The following is an 18,463-nucleotide window of genomic DNA, read 5'->3' as shown; positions in this document are numbered from 1 at the left end:
CAATGTTAATGTCAAATTTTGACTGGTTGGTTAAGCGTAGGATATAATGAGCAGTTTGTGTTGTGAATTAAGATATCTTAGTTTTATTGAATTTAGCGTGCTATTTTAACCGTAACTGTAAGTTACATATATGGCGAACATGGTTTTCGTAAATATTTTCAAAGCAAATATTTCAAAAGATAAATAGGCGTTATTTCTTTTATGTAAACGTTATAAGAAAAAGCAGTCAACGACTTCAAATTTGGACAAATTGCTTATAATTTGTTTACAATTAGACTGCGGGTTTTAAATATTTTTGTGAACGTAGCTAAAGAAATGGAACGTAAATAGAAATTTGTTTCACTTGCTAAATTCTATAATCTGTAAATACCGTACTCTGAATGTTTTAGTACATTATCTGTATGCATTGTATGCATTTTTGCATCTTCAAATTTTTCATATATACGTAAAAGCTGCAGTCTAATTATAATGTAATACTATTTGTATGTACTAAATTAATCACAAAAGTATTATAAAATTTCTGTAAATAATGACTATATCGTAGATAATATATTAAACGTATGTAAACTGTATTTGCATATTCGCTGATTTATTTACTTTATGTGCATAAATGTCTTTATTGTATAATTATCGCCCACAAATATTCGCAGTTTAAATAGTCTATAATTACTTTTAATATTACAAAGAAAAGAGTAATGCGAATTAATATGCATGCATAATATAGCATAATGTAATAATAGAAATATAATTTGTACACTTTGCAAGTTTTTAATTTGTTTACTAATTTTTCAATTTCTAAACAATATTTAAAATAAACTTTTTAATCTATTGCTCAGTTTTAGAAATAATGTCTTTACTTCTAATAAATATTCCAATACATCTTCCTGTCTTTATCTTAAAATCGTATAAATATTTTTTATTCCCTTAAATTGACTTAGATTGTAAAATGTATAAAGGGAAAGATTTATTTTACAACGTATAGCAAAAAGTAACTTAAAGATTTTCCGTAAAGATCACTGAGAACGTGGTTGATCCAGATTACTTCTTTCCCTTAATGTCATGAACTTAACCATTGTTATATAACATTGTTCAACACCTTGTTGGGAAATTTTATCCGAATCGATCGTCACGCTTGGCCAAATATTCCGGGAGAGCTGTCGTAATTCAGGAAATAATATCTGCAACGACACCAACAAACGATACTTAATGCGAGTGAAACTATTCGCGACGTTCTTTCTTCGACAGGCCATTGTTCTATTTGTCGCTTATCGGTTGTGTACAAGCGTGATCTTGCAATTTCCTGCGGTGAATCTAGTGTCACGGATGTTTTCCTTCGTGGTGCAGGAGGATTGACTTTGAAATCGCATCTGAAATCCTCGCTGCAGGCATTGTTACTCAAAGGCACGGATTTCACAATAATTGCTCGTCTTGCTCCTTTAAGTTCCATCAGAGGAGGTCAAGCATAAAGAATAAAAAATGGGAGGCACGTGTTTTAACGATTGGTAACACGGTAAAGCTGTTATATGGTGAGGTGGTAACTAGAGAATCGCCTATAAATGCTTTTATGATTTGGAAGTTGTACATTGAATATTTTGGAAGCTTTAAAAGTGAATCGAAAATTATTTATTTATCTTTTTTGTTTCATCCTTTTTATATAAATGACATTCAAAAATTGTAAAGTTTATGAAAGTTCGTCTCTTTTTGTTCGATATGGAAATGACAAATGGATAAAGAAGACAAATAATCATTTTGACGAAAATAAATAAGTATAGTCGAGGACAAAAATAAGTGGACAGGCAGTGGAAGTACTTATGTATTAATGAAGTTTAATCCAATTACTACCTAACTTTTCTTTATTGCATATTCTTATAGTACACGTATTAATTAGTAAATAATTGAAAATAATGTTTACATTTTTGTGTAAAGAGGAATTTAACGAAACTTCTTTGATATCATTTCCATTACCTGTCTGCTTATTTTTGTCCATAATTGTACATTTGAAAATAAAAGTATGTAGCATATGTATGTCAAGGAATTTCAAAATATTATTTTGAGAAATTGATTATTTTCAAATCATTTATTTGTCAAATATTTGATTGTTTCGAATAATAATTGAAGATGGAGTCAAGATAACAGTTTTTGGTACATGTATGAGGAATACATATATCTATCTATAAATATTCACCTTTTAAAAAATTTGATGTCAAAACATTTCATCGGATTAAGAAACATAAAAGGCAGGGGAAAAAAGGTACAAATCAGGGTATAAAAGATGGAAGTACCCAGATTTTGAAATTTATATATGAAAATTTCCCGTAAAAATAATTTAAAAAAAATTGCCGAAAGTACGTAATTTTACAGTAGCAATCTAATGCAACACAGAAAAATAGGTTTGTCCTCCTGGTTAAATCAAACAACGATATACCTATGTATATACACCAAATAAAATAACAAATATTAAGATAATTTATTTTTCAAATAATAATATGTATTTATATTATATATATAGTAATATACAATAATATTATAATAATGTAACAATAATATATACAAAATAAACGTTGCTTTAAGTTGCTTACGATCATATAATATATATCTACTTAAAGCAACATTTATTGTGATAACGTCCAATTCTGATTCGTATGTCTGTCAGTTTTGCAACTTTCGGTATGGAACAGCGTGCTAAATACTTTTTTTACATGTTTAAGAAAACCATAATGGAATACAAAAGAATTTTTCCCGATTTTGACATAGATTTCCACAGAGATCTGATAAAGAATTTGAGTATATAAAGCCTTAAAATTTTAAATGAATATTAGTCTTATATTTTTTAAATTATTTGACGTATGCTGCATCAAACATCTGTTGCAAGTACAGCAAATACCGCTAGATTCAACGTAACACATCCATTCACTATACCAGTAAATACGAACCAGCTGGGTTCTACCGTTCTACTATTTTGCGATTTCAAACTACGTCGGCCAGTCGGTCAACGGGTAAATTTTCTGCTCCCAATACTTGACTATTGGGATATGACCGATATCTTGGACTTTTAATGAAAATTATGTCATCGTTGTTCCTCTGTTTTATATTTAATTTTGTACCTTATCAATATATGTAAATTTACATAATATATCAAAAATTGATATCAATTTCACGGAATTTTAATGATATTCAACAAAAGTAGATATTTTACAAATAATGTTTTGCGAAGGTAGCAGAATGTAAATTTAAAGAAATGCAAATCTTCTATAAAAGTTACACAATTTGGCATAAATTCATTCAAACAATTTTATCAGCAAAATAATTATTGTTACTTGTGTTCAAAATTATCGTGGAACTTGGATTAAAAACAATCTCTGCAGCATCATTTACGCTTGTCCTTTAACCTCTGAGCTTGTTTTTGGGAGAGAGCTGGACTACTTAAAAATTAGATCACATCTACAACGAAATCTCATCTTACAAAAATAAAAACGTTCTATATAGCTTTCGTTACATATTTTCTTCAACACAAACTTATTAGAAATCAAATTATTATATCACTGTATTAACAAAACAACTCCAAGATAATGAAATGAAGGATACGCTCGCTAAAATATCTGAAAAGAAGAAAGAGAAATAAAACTACCCAAAAATAAATGAAAAATAATGTGTGAATGAAACTGGATTAAATTATGAGACTAACAAACATAATCATATCGAAAGTTATTTCTTCTTCAAAAGCTATAACCATCAAAAGGACACCTATAATGAAAGAAGACGAAATAATATACTTATAAAGATAAACCATTGGAACAGCGATCGAGATAGGAGATGAATAAAAAGCGAGTAAAAGGTGAATAAGTTGTTGAGTATTCTCCGCTTCGAGGAAATCGTTGAAAGTATAACAGTAGGTTTCTCAGAGTGCGCCTAAGCGCCTCGTGTCTCTTCTCCTCAATGAAGAGGATCAGTCTAAGTGTCGTTCCTCGAGTACTTCGTAGCTAGCTCCAAAGGAAAGACTCGGAGTCACAGAATTCAGCAAAACAGTGAATCATGACACGTCAAATGTTTTGTGGTAGGAAGGGGTAAATTTCCCTGTAGAGGGAATCGATGGACCAAAAGCATTTGATAAGGCTGGACAGTGTTCATTTGACTCTTCCGCCGACGAAAGGATTTTGGCTCTGATTTTGGAAAACAGTGAATACAGTGCGGTACAGAAATTTACTCGAGCGAATAAAGTTCTGATTTTAAAATAAAAAAGACAATATTTTGTGCGACAGGTGAAGATGGTTGATAACTTTTAAATATTTACGAAAGTGACATTTGCAACGAGCGTATTTTTTAAATAAATCGTCGATGGATCACATTGCTTGGAAGAAGATTTACCTGTTCAAATATATAGACTGATGGTTGCATACGTGAATTTTAAATGATATCTGAAGATTTTTGGATGTTCAAGGATTTCACGAACATAACGATCTTTGTTCGAGATTGTGTAAAAGAGAATAATTTCAAAGTATGAAAGGATATTGTTATTTGCCACGTTCTTTGATTTCATCGATCCTGATCAATAAATCTGAATGGATCCCTCGTGATTGATAATGCGCAATGAATAATGTGCTTACGCGTGGAACGTTACGATTCTTCGATACTGGAACCCACGGATCGTAACATGTTGAATAACTTTAAGATTCGTAGCTGACATTAAAAGCTTGTTTTCGTATTCGTGAAAACATATATTCAATGATTCATAAAAGAGTCAAAGCCGTGTTAATTTTTCATAGCTCTAATTGGCCACAGATGATACCTCGTCGAAAAATTTTCATCTTTCTTTCCCTTGTGATATTTGTAATGCTGCCTTGTTATCAAAGTCGTGGTATGTCATAATAATTTACAGTGGCTATAAAAAATATTTGCACCTTATTGTGCATATTTGCTATAGCATTTTATATTAAATAATTAGATCCAAGTATATGAAATTTCGTACCATTTGGTAGTGCTTTCATATGACTATAACAATTTGATAGAATGAGAATAAAATGTAGAATCTGATAAAAAAATAATGGTATGTGCAAATACTTTTCGTGGCCACTTAATAATAAAAGAAAGCTACATATATATTTTTATCAATGTTCATGTATTAATGTAATGTTTATGCATCGACTTCGATGTTATTACCTATAACCATGATGGGTACTCCCCTCCATCTTCGTATGAGAATCTAATGTCATGCTATATCTAATTACATTACAATATTGTTACATTATTTTGTTAAATAATTTGGGTTCTTCAACGAACTTTATCAAATTGTAAATTCTTTTTTCTTGCAAATTATTCTTAAGAAGAAGTTTGAAACTTAATGGAAAAAGTAGTACAAGCAGATACTCTTTTTTAAAAAGGAGATAGTAGAGGAAGCAGTTGATCAGCATTCATCTAAAGAAAAGATCATACAAACGTTTTTACGATAGGGATATGCTAATAACTACAATATTTTAATTTAATAATATAGGAAAGGATAACTTTATTCTAACATCTAAGTGTTTGAAAACATAAAGATACCTTTATTAAGCTTTTGCACGCTTTACGCACAATTTTCTTAAGTTATATAAATAATCCATCTCTTGTATCTTCCTTTATTGAGCCCCTGATATTAAACGAATCATAAAATAATACGCGTTTACTCTACAGCAGTTAATGAATAAGTTTTTTTAATGACATAATCGAAAGATGTGCCGTAGACGGAAGTGTGTCTCGTTGCTAGAGATTAGGGTTCAGTAAGCGTGAAAGAAAAGAAAAGAAGCGGTTGAAAACGTGCATTTTTGACCGCTTTTAAGTCAACAATTGGAACGAAAAAAAAATGAATAATTCGTATTAGAAATTTTAATATCGTCCATAGATTAGAATATATAACATTCTAAACATAAATTCATTTTTATGTGATGTGTATATTTTAAATTTATAAATTTCATGGAAATCGTATATGGACAATGATGACGAACCATCAAATTACTAGAGAAATTACAATAATTTCAAAGATAACTAACTTGGGAAGGAGGTAAAATAAGTTTGTAATGGCAATAAACGATGCGCGTGCATACGTACGTTTCATGCAATAAATATTATTTATATTCTGAAAATAACTTCGAAAATATGCATAGAAATTTTCGTGCAGGGCGATCATTAAGTGATCCGAGTTGACCTGTTTTTGCATAATATCATAATACCTATTGCGTTTCTCGATCTTACTTAATTTATTGTCAAATATTTGTTATAGCCAGGAATAATCCAAGTACTCAGAAATTAATTAGAAATAGAGAATCGTATAAGTTACCTGAAGATAAACTTCTATTCAACTACACAAAAGATCGGAAGAAAGAAAATCTTCATATAAAACAAAATGATGAAAAATGGGATGCAATACCTATACAATACCAAAAGAAAAATGGATATATACATGAATTTCCATCTGTTAATTTTACACACAATCATACAAGAGACAACAAACTACCGTAAGAGTTTAATGCTTTTTATACTTTGCAATTTTTTGTTTTAATAAAATTATGCTAATTTGTGTAGCATTACTTCTTTTAATAAAGATATTCATATAAGGTATATTAATTTTAATTACACATACATATACAAGGTGTCCGGAAAGGTAGGGATAAAATGTATACTACGTGTTAATGAGATTAAATAGGTAGAAAAAGTTCATATCAATTTATGTCTAAAAATGCTTTATTGAACAGTTATAAGCGTTCAGAAATTTTTGTTAAGTGTTTTGACAGTTATAATAAACGCTCGAAATTTCATTCTTCTACAAGAATGCACTCTATTCGTCAAATTCTTTCGAATATTCCTGCTGTTGTAGAAATAATGGTAGATGCGCATTTATATCTGTTTACGAGTCTGTATGACGAGTCTTAGGATACCCTCAATCATTAATATTGTCAATATGTCAAGGTTCTCATCGAAAATGCAATTTGTTAATAACCATTAATAATATTGTATTGACAGAACATACTGATCCTTTTAGTTGAGAACTTTGAAATATTGACAATTTACATATATCAATAATCTGAGAATATCCTTAAGAACAACTTTATCAGAAAGAAATTTTTGAACGCTTATGTAACTCTTCAACGAAGTACTTTCGGACATAAATTCATGTAAACTTTTTTTTAGCTACTTGATCCCATTAACACGTAGTATAAGTTCTTTTTTCTATTTTTAATAAATTTATTTATTCTTACTTATACTTATCTTCACCTTTCCGAAACCCTGTATAAAATTTTTTATACTACAAAAGAAATAATTTTTAATTATTCAGAGAATGTACATTGTTTTAGAATGTATAGTGAACAGATCTCAACGCACAAAAGATTTAAAAGAGGTGTGATACATTTGTATAACATGGTAGTATGCGCCACTGGATGTAATCCTTTAGCTTATAAGGGATATGGATGCTACTGTGGTTTTTTAGGTTCAGGATATGTAATAGATGGAATAGATAGGTAAGTTCTCTATGCATAAATATTTGAATTCACGATGATATAAAAAGATGTAAACATAGATTTCAAATTACATTAGTTTAAATTACAATTTAATTATTTTTATAGATGTTGTAAAATGCATGATTGGTGCTATGATGCTACAGAATGTCCAACATTTTCAGAATACTTTGTACCATATTATTGGAGATGTTATCGCGGTTACAAACCAGTATGCGGTTAGTTTCGTAGAATACATTATTTTTATTTAAATAACTTACTTTTATTTGGAAGTATATTTTTCTCTATATCGTAGCTGTTGAACATGGAAATTGGGGAGGATCCGGGTCATGTGCTCAGCGATTATGTGAATGCGATCGTTCATTCGCTGAATGTTTAAAACGTTATCCGTGTCCAACAACCAAAGCTGTATGCACTTCTTCACCCTGGAGACTAGTGCAAAATCTTTTTATGATCATGTAATATTTGGTATAGAATTGTAAAATATAAATAACTGAATTGAACATTAATTCGTGATTTAATAATATTGTGTTCATACCAAAGATAAGAAGCGTACTTCAATAAGTATTGTAACATTTATTATGAAAGGTACAAATTTTTCTGTAATATCAGAAATCAACAAGACAATATATTAAGTTGTCTCAAAAGTTTCTTTCGTTCTATATAGAAATAATAGAAGTACAATATTTTTTGTTTTATATTATTTTATTGAATTATGTATGATCTACTTTGCAGTAATAGAACAAATTTCATAGTAGTAGAACAAAATGGATCATACATAATTCAATATAATAATATAAAACAAAAAATGTTGTGCATCTATTATTTCCTTACAAAACGAAAGGAATTTTTGGGACAACCTAATACATCGAAACAGTCTTTCATTTTATCCCTATTATTTTATTAAAGGAGTAAGTATTCATTAAAATGTAAAAAAGGCATACAAATAATTTGTGTACATAGTATATGATATTATATATTCTGCAATAAAATCTTATTTACAGTAGATATATTCTCCTTTTTATTTTAGTTATTTACAACATATTTATACCTCCGGTTAAATGTACAACTCTGTTTTTATATTTTTTTGAGATATCTTTTTCAATCTATAAGTAGAAAAAGAAAATTAATAAATAAATATACGCTAACAGATGAAATTTATTAACAAAAATTATTGCAGATACCTCTACTTGTAGTTCTTTTGTTCTCTGTATAAGAAGTTGAAGAAGAGGTCGAACAGTAGTAACTTCTTGTGCACATTTTTCTCGTTTCTCTCTCACAGATTTTTGTAAAGCTATCATTTTATCAACTAAACTTAATTTTTGTTTTAATGATGAAGTTAAGACATCTACATATCTATAAAAAGAAATAAACTTTTAATTTCTTTAAAATAATATATAAATATAATGTTATTATTATAAAATATTATTATAAATTATTATAAAATATTATTTGGTTTACCTCGCAGAATGTTTTATGTTATGCAAGTGCTGAACTTTAGTATCCAAAATTTCAGATAAGACAACTTGAACGTTATCTAACATATTCTGATTATTTTCTAATGTAGAATTTTGTACAATACAAGACGAATCTTGTAATTGACTGAAGCTTAAGAAATTTATACTATCGTCACCTTTGAATTCATATAAACGTAATTTAAGAAATGCTTCCAGCTATAAGAAAATAATTTGTTATAGAAAATAAATTTTAATCATCACTGAAAGCATTATGTTTGTAACTAGAAAAGATAAAAACATATATACCTCAAACAACTGGTTAATAAAATCATTTCTAGTAGATGGATTATCAAGGACTGTGTACGCTTCAGTATCAGTAGCAATTCCACCTTCATGACCAGCTGCTTCTACGACTATACCAGATTCTTCTAAAGAAATATTATAATCAATATCTCCAAGTACAGCTTCTTCTACATTTCCATCACCCCAATCAATTTCACCCCCAGCTTCTAAATTAACATCGCCGAAATTTATGCCGCCATTTATATCAATTTCTCCAAAATCAATTCCCTAAATTAATGACAATAATATTTAGAAAAATTTTCCAAGTTATTTGTAACATTTTACAATGATTCACATACAACATTATCAATATCTTCGACTTTCTTCTTCTCCAGATCATCATTATCTAAGCTTATATTTAAAGGTGGTTCACTAACTGATAATGGAGCTTCGCCATAGATCCATTCATATGTAGTAGTATTTCCTTTATCTAATTAATTTATAATATTTTTAGCATAATATATGTATGACACTTTTTAAAAAATGTTTTTATTAATTTAGCATACCAACTATGTATTGTATCATAGGAACACAACCATCATCATACTGTCTACCAAGAGTATAATTAACAAAACCACAATAGAATTCTACAACTTTTTCTAATGACTTAATCTTTTTAGCAATTTTTTCATAAATTTCTGGAAGTTCTTTTACTTTTTCAGATAATTCCTGTTTAATTTGTTTTCCAGGAATACCTAGCTGCTTACAAAGTGAGTTAAATTCCGACCTAGCTGCATTTTCTGATTTTTTATGGTCTGCCTCTCTTTTTTCAAAGTCCTGGTAAAAATAGGTTATATTATTTAAAAAAATATAATAATATACAATGTACGTGTAATAAATACCTACAGCTTGTATTTGTTCCAATTTCTGAATTTGTTTTTTAATACTTGGAATTTCATAATTAACATTTCTTATAAGTATCTGAGAAACTTCTGCAAGATATAAATTGTCTTTTTCATATAATCGTAATATTTCTTGCCAATCTTTCATTCTTTGTGAGCCATACCTGCCAAATACATTTTTTGTATCAGCTTCAGTTTCTTTCAATATTTCTACTATTTTCAAACAATGAAAATAATTTATATCTGAAAGAATAAAAATTAAATAATAAATGTAAATTGAATTGTGAACAGAATAAAATGTAAAATATTTATGTAGCATACATGAACCAGATAGTAATTTTGCAATTTCCTCATGAACAGGCATATCTTGTATTGCATTGTTAATTTTTTCTCTGATAGTTAAAACTTTTACATGCCAGTCCTTAGAGCAATGTCTTCTGTTTATTAACCATTCTAATAATTTTCCAATATTAATATCAATAGGAATATCCTGTTCCTAAACAAGATATAACATCAATTATAATTTAAATTATATTAAATATTACACATACTGCAAATAAGAAAGTTATTATATAAAATTATGTAAACATTAATAAATAAACTATCACATTAGAGATATTATTAGTAAATGTAATATATTTTTAATCATAAATTAATTCTATAAAGTATATGACATATAAAAATATATTCTATAAAATCTATAAAATTAAAAATTATAAGCCTTATTGTGATAAAAAATACAAGGAAATACTATTATTATGCTTGCATTAAATAAATACAATATTTTTTTGTTAAAAAATAACTATTGATTATATATTCATACATTTAATGAAATAAATCGTTTTTAATAACTTATAAAAATAGATATTGAATCGGATACGTGAAAATTCAAAAATTTACCTCCATAATATAAAACTTTAATAGTTTTACTAAAATTTGTTTACGTCTCTTTCTTGGTTATGACAGCTGTTACTCTGCTTGTGTCGTGTCAGCATATTAAAGTGAATGTAACAGTAAGGTTATTTTGCCGGCTGTCTAAAAGACACGTATTTCCGTGAAAACGGAATTTAAATTGATTACTACATATTAGTATTATTGTGTGTATGTAGGAATACATATTCCACATATTCTAATTGCAGATTGATAAATATCAGCGATAGATATACTATATTTTACGCTTTTAAATGCTAAAGTTATTTTTTTATAAATTAGTTAAAAAAGATAATGCATTAATTCTTCGGATACGAGGATATGCGATTTTATTTTATATGAATCCTAAGTTATGTAAAGCAAAGAGTATATATAGGAGAAATCAGAAAGTAAAGTTTATACATATTTTTCTGTTAATTGTACAAAATGCAAATTTAAGATATTCTTTATTTGTCAATCAATACATTAAGTACAATTGTAACAAGTTATATTAATATTTCAGTAAGATGGGAAAAGTAATCGTAAAAAGTAACACATTCATACGTAAATGTTCTAGTTTATTGTTACACATTCACAGTAAGAAAAATGTATTTTTCATGACAGTGTTACACTGTCAATGCCAAAGTACAGTTATAACTTAAAAATTTATCATTAAAAGGGACAGTCCAATTGATTCCACATTCCCCTTATAGCTCATAATAGAGCAGGTACTTGTTAAAATGTTCTAGGTTTTATATAACTTAATTTAAATTATACACACATGAACGCGCATACACAACATCCTCATACTCCAGGAAACCACATGTTTCTGCTGCTAAATTATTTCGTATCTTTGGAGTTGTACTTTTCAGTCCAAAATAGGTATGGACACAACAAACAACTGGCCAAAGTTAACATGGCACCATAATTGGTAGAATTTGTGAAACATTAAATATGATGGTGTCCCACATTACTCTGACGGATTAGTTATTGTATTGCGAACAAAGAATGTATTATTATTTGCAGATGCACTAATGAATGTTTTAACGCTTTCTTTCTGTGAAAAAGGTCCTTAATACATACACCTGCCCCACAGATATGATCAAAATTGTAAGTGTTTCCATAACGGACCATAAGAGCACACGATTATTCAAATCTTCTGCACGTTTACGACCTTGCGCTTCTCTTAATCGATGATGTGTTTGATAGTCTAAAATACTATTCAAATGCTTATGTACTTCTTCGGCCGAAGACTCCATCTAAAACAAAATATTTATATGACGTTTATTTTGATCTTACAAACATTTTATTTTATATTTTACATATAATATAAAAATAATTAATATATATATTACCTGTGTCATAACAGTTACATGCTCCCCAACTGGTAATTGATCTCCCACTCTGAAATCCATGTAAACAAGTTTGTGTGAAAATGTTGAGAATTCATTGCTAAAACAGGCTTTATATGCTCCTGACATTGATGCTGTAAATTGATATGAATCAAACTGTGTTTTTATTTGTTTATAAATGATTTCTGTATTCGGTGCTTCTAAAATTACATCAACATCATATTGTCCACCTGTCACAACCTAAAAAACATTTATTTGATTGAAACCACATCATCTTTATAACCTATAAAAGAATTCTTCGGAGAACATGTTAAATTTTAGTGTCAATATTGCAAAGTTGCAATATGTTTGTGTTTCAATGACAAGTTGGTAATGATTACAAAATTAAATGTGGCTGACATTATTGCGTCGAAATAAACTACATATATTGCTTGTAAATTTTATTTTAATAACTACACATTACCAAAAGAAGTATCTTACTAAATAATAAATAATCTATGTACCTGGAATTCGAGCATTGCTGTTGTGTTCTGTTTGATCTCTTCGTAGAAACATTGTTTCGCATTGTCAGGTAGTTCGAAGGATAGTTCGACACCACCAGTACGTAATATGGTACCAAACAACGAGACAAGCAGCAAACAAATTGACCAGTAGTTCATTCTTCGTTAGTTTAGTGTCTTTTATAAATTATTCACATTTAAGTTCGGAAAAGATTTTAAGATACACTATTCAATTAACTGATCAAGGACCCGGCCAATATTTTAACCAAACAAGCTATTTTAACGTGGCCGGATATTACTTGTGTTAATACGACAGGAGCGCCGCTGAAACGGAATTAACTGCGGCGACGTCCAATTCGAAAAATGTTCAAATTCTTTTTAGATTACATAAAACATCTTTTAAGAAATTTAAATTAAACTTTCTGAGTAAATTTCAATTGAAAATTGAAATTAATTAAAAGTTACAATTAAAAAAGATTTAGTGAAAAATTTGATCATACATATATAAAATATTTTATTGATTTAAAAAAATACATACGTAAAAAATGTTACTTTTTATTATAATTTTTTGACCTGTTCACGTCATTTAAAAGATATATATTTTGATTATGAAACTATATCTCCTGTACCTTTTACTAACTCGTTTATATATCATTATTACAAGGATCCATAAATTAATGAATGTCGATGATTAATGTATAGGGTATGGGTACATAAGTTTTGTCACGTTTTTTTCACAGTATTAATAAATACACGTGCTTATGACTTAGAAGAATATTAAATAGTTTCCTCTACGTGTATTGCATGATTCTAGAAACCGGAAGTTGTTTCAAAGTGTCAATTTCTCAATACTTCTTCCTCTTTTGGAATAGACGAATAATGTTTAAATAACAATATATTGCAACTCCAATCAACATTTATTCACATTAAGAAATTTACACGTATAAATTTTTAAGTCTAGTCTTAGAAAGTTTTAGTTTTGAATAATTGTTTTTGGGTGCGATCAAATTTTGTTACATAGATGAAATATTTTACATGTATATATTTTCATACGTAACTTATTTCCATGTATGCAATTAGAACATAGAATGATTTGCAGGTCTTGTGTATACTCCCTATCAGATAGAAAAGACTTTAATACTGCAAGGAAACACGTGTATGTGTAAAGTAGCATTTGCGTGAGGCGCCCTAAGGCCCCGCCTCCCATTCTAATATAGTCTTCTCGTCTGTCATGTTACTTATTCATGGAAGTCTGTTGCAGAACAAATCACGTGTATCGAAGGGCAAGGAGGGCGTACAAAAGAGGGGCAGAGCAGTATAAAGATTCTTTTCATTATAAAAGGAAATCAAGCGTGAAAGGATGTGAAAAAATATATGTCACCCCAAAAATTATTTCAAGCAAGTACAATAGACTGTAAAATTAAAAATATACAAAATAGGTTGCATGAAAGAATTACAAGAACTACTATAAAAAAAAGAAAAATCCCTTGAAACATTAACATTTAGTTTGTAATAATTAAATATTTAACTGTAATTGTTAAAGCTATGTCTGAAATAGATCTGATATTTTCGAGACAGAAAAATGAAATTGCGATTACGTAGATTATATTGTGTAGTAAGCGGACAGTGTAGTGTATACTTGTGTAATGTAATACCATATATATATATACATACATATGTATACGTCCTATCATATAATCTAGACTCCTTGCTGGCACGGCAATAACAGTCACGAATTTTTTTATAATTCCGCATAGCATGCTTGAATGATCTTTAACGATATCTGCAAGCAGTCTTAAATTTGATGTGTTACTATGTAGATCACAAAATCAATGTGAGTTTAATCAAAGTTAAAATGTACCGGAGGTTTTCATATAGTATTTCTGAAAATGATGAAAATAATTTCTGAAAATAATAAAGAAATGCTAACTAACATTTGGAAACTAAAATACGTAATAGGCAAAATTGATATGTATTGATATTTTGAAACACAGATATTCTTAGGATTATATTCTTAATATATTTCTATTAAAAAGTGATTATTATATGTATATATATCGATGTCTCCGTATACTCCGCATCGATTACGTGTACCACCGCTACAAATAGTCATGATTTTACATGCATATGTAATTAATTAAGTGATATTTGCATATATAATTACTTATTATTTCACATATAATTGAACGTATACGTTTCTAACGATTTAACTATATTTATTGTCTTTACTATACTTATTTATAAATAGTATTCAAAAAACAAATTTTTATAAAAAATCTTGGAGCACCTGCTCTATGTCGTACACATACAAGGTTCGTGAATATGTAATGACCACGTTCCGTTTGAGACTGTGTATATAAGTACATACACTATCCGTCAAAAGTTTCTGCATGTGTAAAGGACAATTAGAATTTTAGAACTTGCATTTCATTCGCATTTAACAATTTCAGTATGTGCAAAGATATTAATATCACGTATTATTTGTAACTCGCATATAGATTTAGAATAATAAGGTTTAGATAATGTAGGTTAGAAATTAGAGGTGTAGTATTAGAAATTAGGAATTATGTACATACATATGTATATAATATGGCGTTACAAGGTGTGTTATATGTTTGCATACACAAAAATGCATACATAATAATAATAATAAATGTATACACAAAATTGTATATAAAATAAAAGTGTCAATTGCAAGTAATGTGTGCAAAATTGAAGAATCCTTTATCAGTAACATATGTATTCAACTTTTGAGCGATAGTGTATATACACACGTATTCGTGTATACACGAAGAGTCAGGTTCGAAATACGAACAACATGAGGGGTTTCTCCACTACGATTAACTTCATAGGAGTGGGGGAAGAAGCACACGATCGCATCAAGCTCGCACCATGAGTTTTCGAACGACAACGGTAGGAGGCAGGTCTCTTGTACACCTCTCTCGTCTCTTACTAGTATTATTTTTATCGAGAAATTTTTCTTTTGCACAGTTACAAGAAATTTATACGTGAAAACAATTTTTGTGTTTCTACCGTGAAAAACTGATAAAAAGTAACGCGCGTGAGAGAAAGAACACTGGAGTTTTATTGGAGTTCAAGACAGAAGATGATGATCTGGTTTAACATAGGTCGGTGACTTGAAAAATTTTCAGGCTAGCCGTCTATAAAGTAAGTCCTTTCAGATAAAGCGAATAATCTTCACTGGAACGTCTATGTGTAGAACATATACAGTGGAAAAATATACAGAGTGTGCATAATATCTATATAAAAATATATAAAATATATAAAACAAAGTATTGGTTATAATACTTGGTGGATGAAACAAATCTCTATTTAATCCGATTATGAATTTTTAAAATTCAATCTTACTCTTATTTTGTCAAAGAAGATTCTTAATGTTTTAAGGAAAATTGAACGGAAAATGATGCATACCTTTAACAACTTTTCCATAGTTTGTTTTCTGAAATATTATCCAACGTTGGAAATATACAGTTGGATAAAACATTAAACTCAGGAACTAGGTTCTACTTCTGTAGTTACATTCATAAAAACATGATATTGCATAGAAATCTGCAGTTTAGTGATTTCTATTCTATTGGTCTTTTTTGAGTTTATTTACATGTGATTACTCAAGACAAGTAATTGTTTTTTCTACATATATCTTAATATTTAAAATAGTATTGTAGAAGAAATACTGAAAGAATTGGTTGTTGGTTTTCACGAGTTAGTACTCTTCTGATCTCTGAAATTCGTGCATTGTTTTAGCTACAATTGAATTGGTGTCACAAAGAAGCATTTTACCCACTGAATATTTCTTTGAATGTACCCGTAAGGCAATAAACGAAAGACTTTATGCCAGTATTTTGAAATATTCTGCCCAACAGCAAAATTCTTCCAGTTTATACACAAGTAATAATTATTGAAATAAAATATTAGAAATATTATTCATCGTATTTATGTTTTCGATACTCATTAAATTTATTGCTAAATTCATTATTTATTTATTTTTTATTCTACTGGTATTAATTTTTTATGTTAAAATGATACATAGTATTGAAAAAGTTTAAGAAATATTGCGATATTTTCCCGTCGTTGTGTAGTATTATTTTTGTTATCAAATTACACTTTCGGACGCAATCGATATAGGATCAGTGTCTCTACGTTATATCGTGCGATATGTTTTGGAAGTTTAGAATGTAGGTTGGTGGCTTTTAACAATTAATTAATATTTAGGGTACAAACTGTAAATAATTTCGCAAAAGCATTTTGCAGAAGTATTGTGCAAAATGAAAGTAAGAAATATTTTAAAAGGTTTATGTACATAGTATATTTGTATAAAATGGAAAAATTAAAGAATCGGTTCCATTTTAACATTTTTAAAAACATTCATTTTAAATATTGAATGGTTATGAATGGTTATTGATAAATTATTCTGTAAATTATTAAAATACATTTTCTGCACTTTCATATTAAACATCAATAGTAATATTTACATAAGTTTGAAGATCGAACTAATTACGATACTTATTGTAATTTAAATAATTATTGTATATGTAATTTGTTGGCTAATGTTCATTTTAGATTGTTCGGTTAATTCTTACTAGAAAATTTATTTTAAAAAGGTTGCATATACAGAGTGATTCTAGATGAAAAAATAAATCGAATGTATACATAGAATAAAATTTTTTTATTTGAGACTTCGTCTTCGAGAAAGTCTAGTTTGGAAATTTATTTAGTATATATGAATTTGTGTAATTACCAATCGGGTGGGAGTAATCAATCAGCAGAAGGACATTTTACATACGAAAATAAGTGAAAAATGTACAATAAAATCTTTCCATTTAAAGCTTCGTTTCCAAAAAAATTTGAATTTGAACGATGTTTAGTTAAGAATAGACCTGGAATTTTCAAATCTTGTTTTTTTAAAGATGAAGCCTCCTATGAACAAATTTTGTACTACATTCTTTACTTATTTTCGTACGTAGAATAACCTCTTGTCGATTATTCGTTCCTGCCCAATCCGCAATTACCCATATTGAAATATGTATATTTTACAAATTTCAAACTCGATTTTCGCAAAAACGAAGTTTATTTAAATGTTCTTTCTAAAAATTTTACATTAATTTATGTCCATGTTTCATGTACTAAGATAGTTAAGATAACATGTACCCATATAACATTAGTAAATTTATAATCATATATTTGTTTCGTTTCATCTTACAATTATATTTCAATCATTATGCTGATTTTACGTCCTTTTTTATGATTTCTCTGCCAATTTCCATGATTAATCAATGGTAGCGATGTTGGGTTATGCACGAATTGCGAGTGCTGTAATGTAACGAACGTTAAATATAGTCGAATATAGCAAATAAACGAAGCAAGGTTGACGGACGCGATGCTGAAATACTCGGTTTATTAATAAATTTCTTCCAATGTTTTCAATGTACACACATACTTGGATATGCATCTAAATGTAAAAACTACAGTGACAGTATACTATCTAATTTTATACTTAACACATTGAATGCCACGGGGATCACCGGTGACCTACGCGCCAAGTAGAAATACATA

The 18,463-nt window shown here is 28.6% G+C and overlaps 3 protein-coding genes across 8 annotated transcripts in view; 1 reads left to right on the top strand and 2 right to left on the bottom strand.

The window, feature by feature from the left end:
- Nucleotides 1–2,466: 2,466 nt before the first annotated feature.
- Nucleotides 2,467–11,155, bottom strand: LOC117162104 (CDK5 regulatory subunit-associated protein 3). 2 transcript variants are annotated; one of them, XM_076623705.1, is made up of 9 exons: nt 11,029–11,155; nt 10,450–10,624; nt 10,133–10,371; nt 9,793–10,063; nt 9,586–9,716; nt 9,251–9,514; nt 8,949–9,160; nt 8,672–8,843; nt 2,467–7,919 (listed from the first exon to the last, which is right to left on the bottom strand). In XM_076623705.1, the coding sequence occupies exons 1-9, from the start codon at nt 11,032–11,034 to the stop codon at nt 7,908–7,910; spliced, it is 1,482 nt and encodes a 493-aa protein (XP_076479820.1). In that variant the 5' UTR covers nt 11,035–11,155; the 3' UTR covers nt 2,467–7,907. The 2 variants fall into 2 exon arrangements, with proteins under 2 accessions (XP_076479820.1, XP_033199843.2); XM_033343952.2 differs by lacking the exon at nt 2,467–7,919 and adding an exon at nt 8,438–8,593.
- Nucleotides 11,156–11,598: 443 nt separating this feature from the next.
- On the bottom strand, nt 11,599–13,200 carry LOC117162106 (transmembrane emp24 domain-containing protein 7). The gene is made up of 3 exons (XM_033343956.2): nt 12,893–13,200; nt 12,393–12,629; nt 11,599–12,296 (listed from the first exon to the last, which is right to left on the bottom strand). Exons 1-3 carry the CDS (start codon nt 13,046–13,048, stop codon nt 12,081–12,083), a joined length of 609 nt encoding a protein of 202 aa, XP_033199847.1. The 5' UTR covers nt 13,049–13,200; the 3' UTR covers nt 11,599–12,080.
- A 2,597-nt stretch (nt 13,201–15,797) lies between these two features.
- The window catches only part of LOC117162117 (uncharacterized), a 104,475-nt gene continuing 101,809 nt past the window's right edge, over nt 15,798–18,463 (top strand). For 4 of the 5 annotated variants that reach the window (XM_033343965.2, XM_033343969.2, XM_033343968.2 and 1 more), the window contains exon 1: nt 15,798–16,057. The gene's annotated coding sequence lies outside the window, so the exon portion shown is untranslated. The remainder of the gene's footprint in view (nt 16,058–18,463) is intronic. The other variant, XM_076623872.1, reaches the window with a different exon arrangement.

The sequence above is a fragment of the Bombus vancouverensis genome, chromosome 13 (assembly GCF_051014615.1).
Source record: "Bombus vancouverensis nearcticus chromosome 13, iyBomVanc1_principal, whole genome shotgun sequence".
Lineage (NCBI taxonomy): Eukaryota > Metazoa > Arthropoda > Insecta > Hymenoptera > Apidae > Bombus > Bombus vancouverensis.
The sequence above is the reverse complement of the archived record's forward strand: the minus strand, read 5'-3'. Positions and strand labels throughout refer to the sequence as shown.

Bases quoted from the DNA above. Each gene is read 5' to 3' on its own strand.
- LOC117162104 (XM_033343952.2), bottom strand. The intron at 9,717-9,792 runs GTATGCTAAATT...TAAATTAATTAG, and splicing joins TATGATACAATACATAGTTG to ATAAAGGAAATACTACTACA. The intron at 9,515-9,585 runs GTATGTGAATCA...TCATTAATTTAG, and splicing joins TCGAAGATATTGATAATGTT to GGAATTGATTTTGGAGAAAT.
- LOC117162106 (XM_033343956.2), bottom strand. From the start codon at position 13,048: ATGAACTACTGGTCAATTTGTTTGCTGCTTGTCTCGTTGTTTGGTACC. The intron at 12,630-12,892 runs GTACATAGATTA...AATGTTTTTTAG, and splicing joins CAGCAATGCTCGAATTCCAG to GTTGTGACAGGTGGACAATA. The intron at 12,297-12,392 runs GTAATATATATA...ATTTTGTTTTAG, and splicing joins ATGTAACTGTTATGACACAG to ATGGAGTCTTCGGCCGAAGA.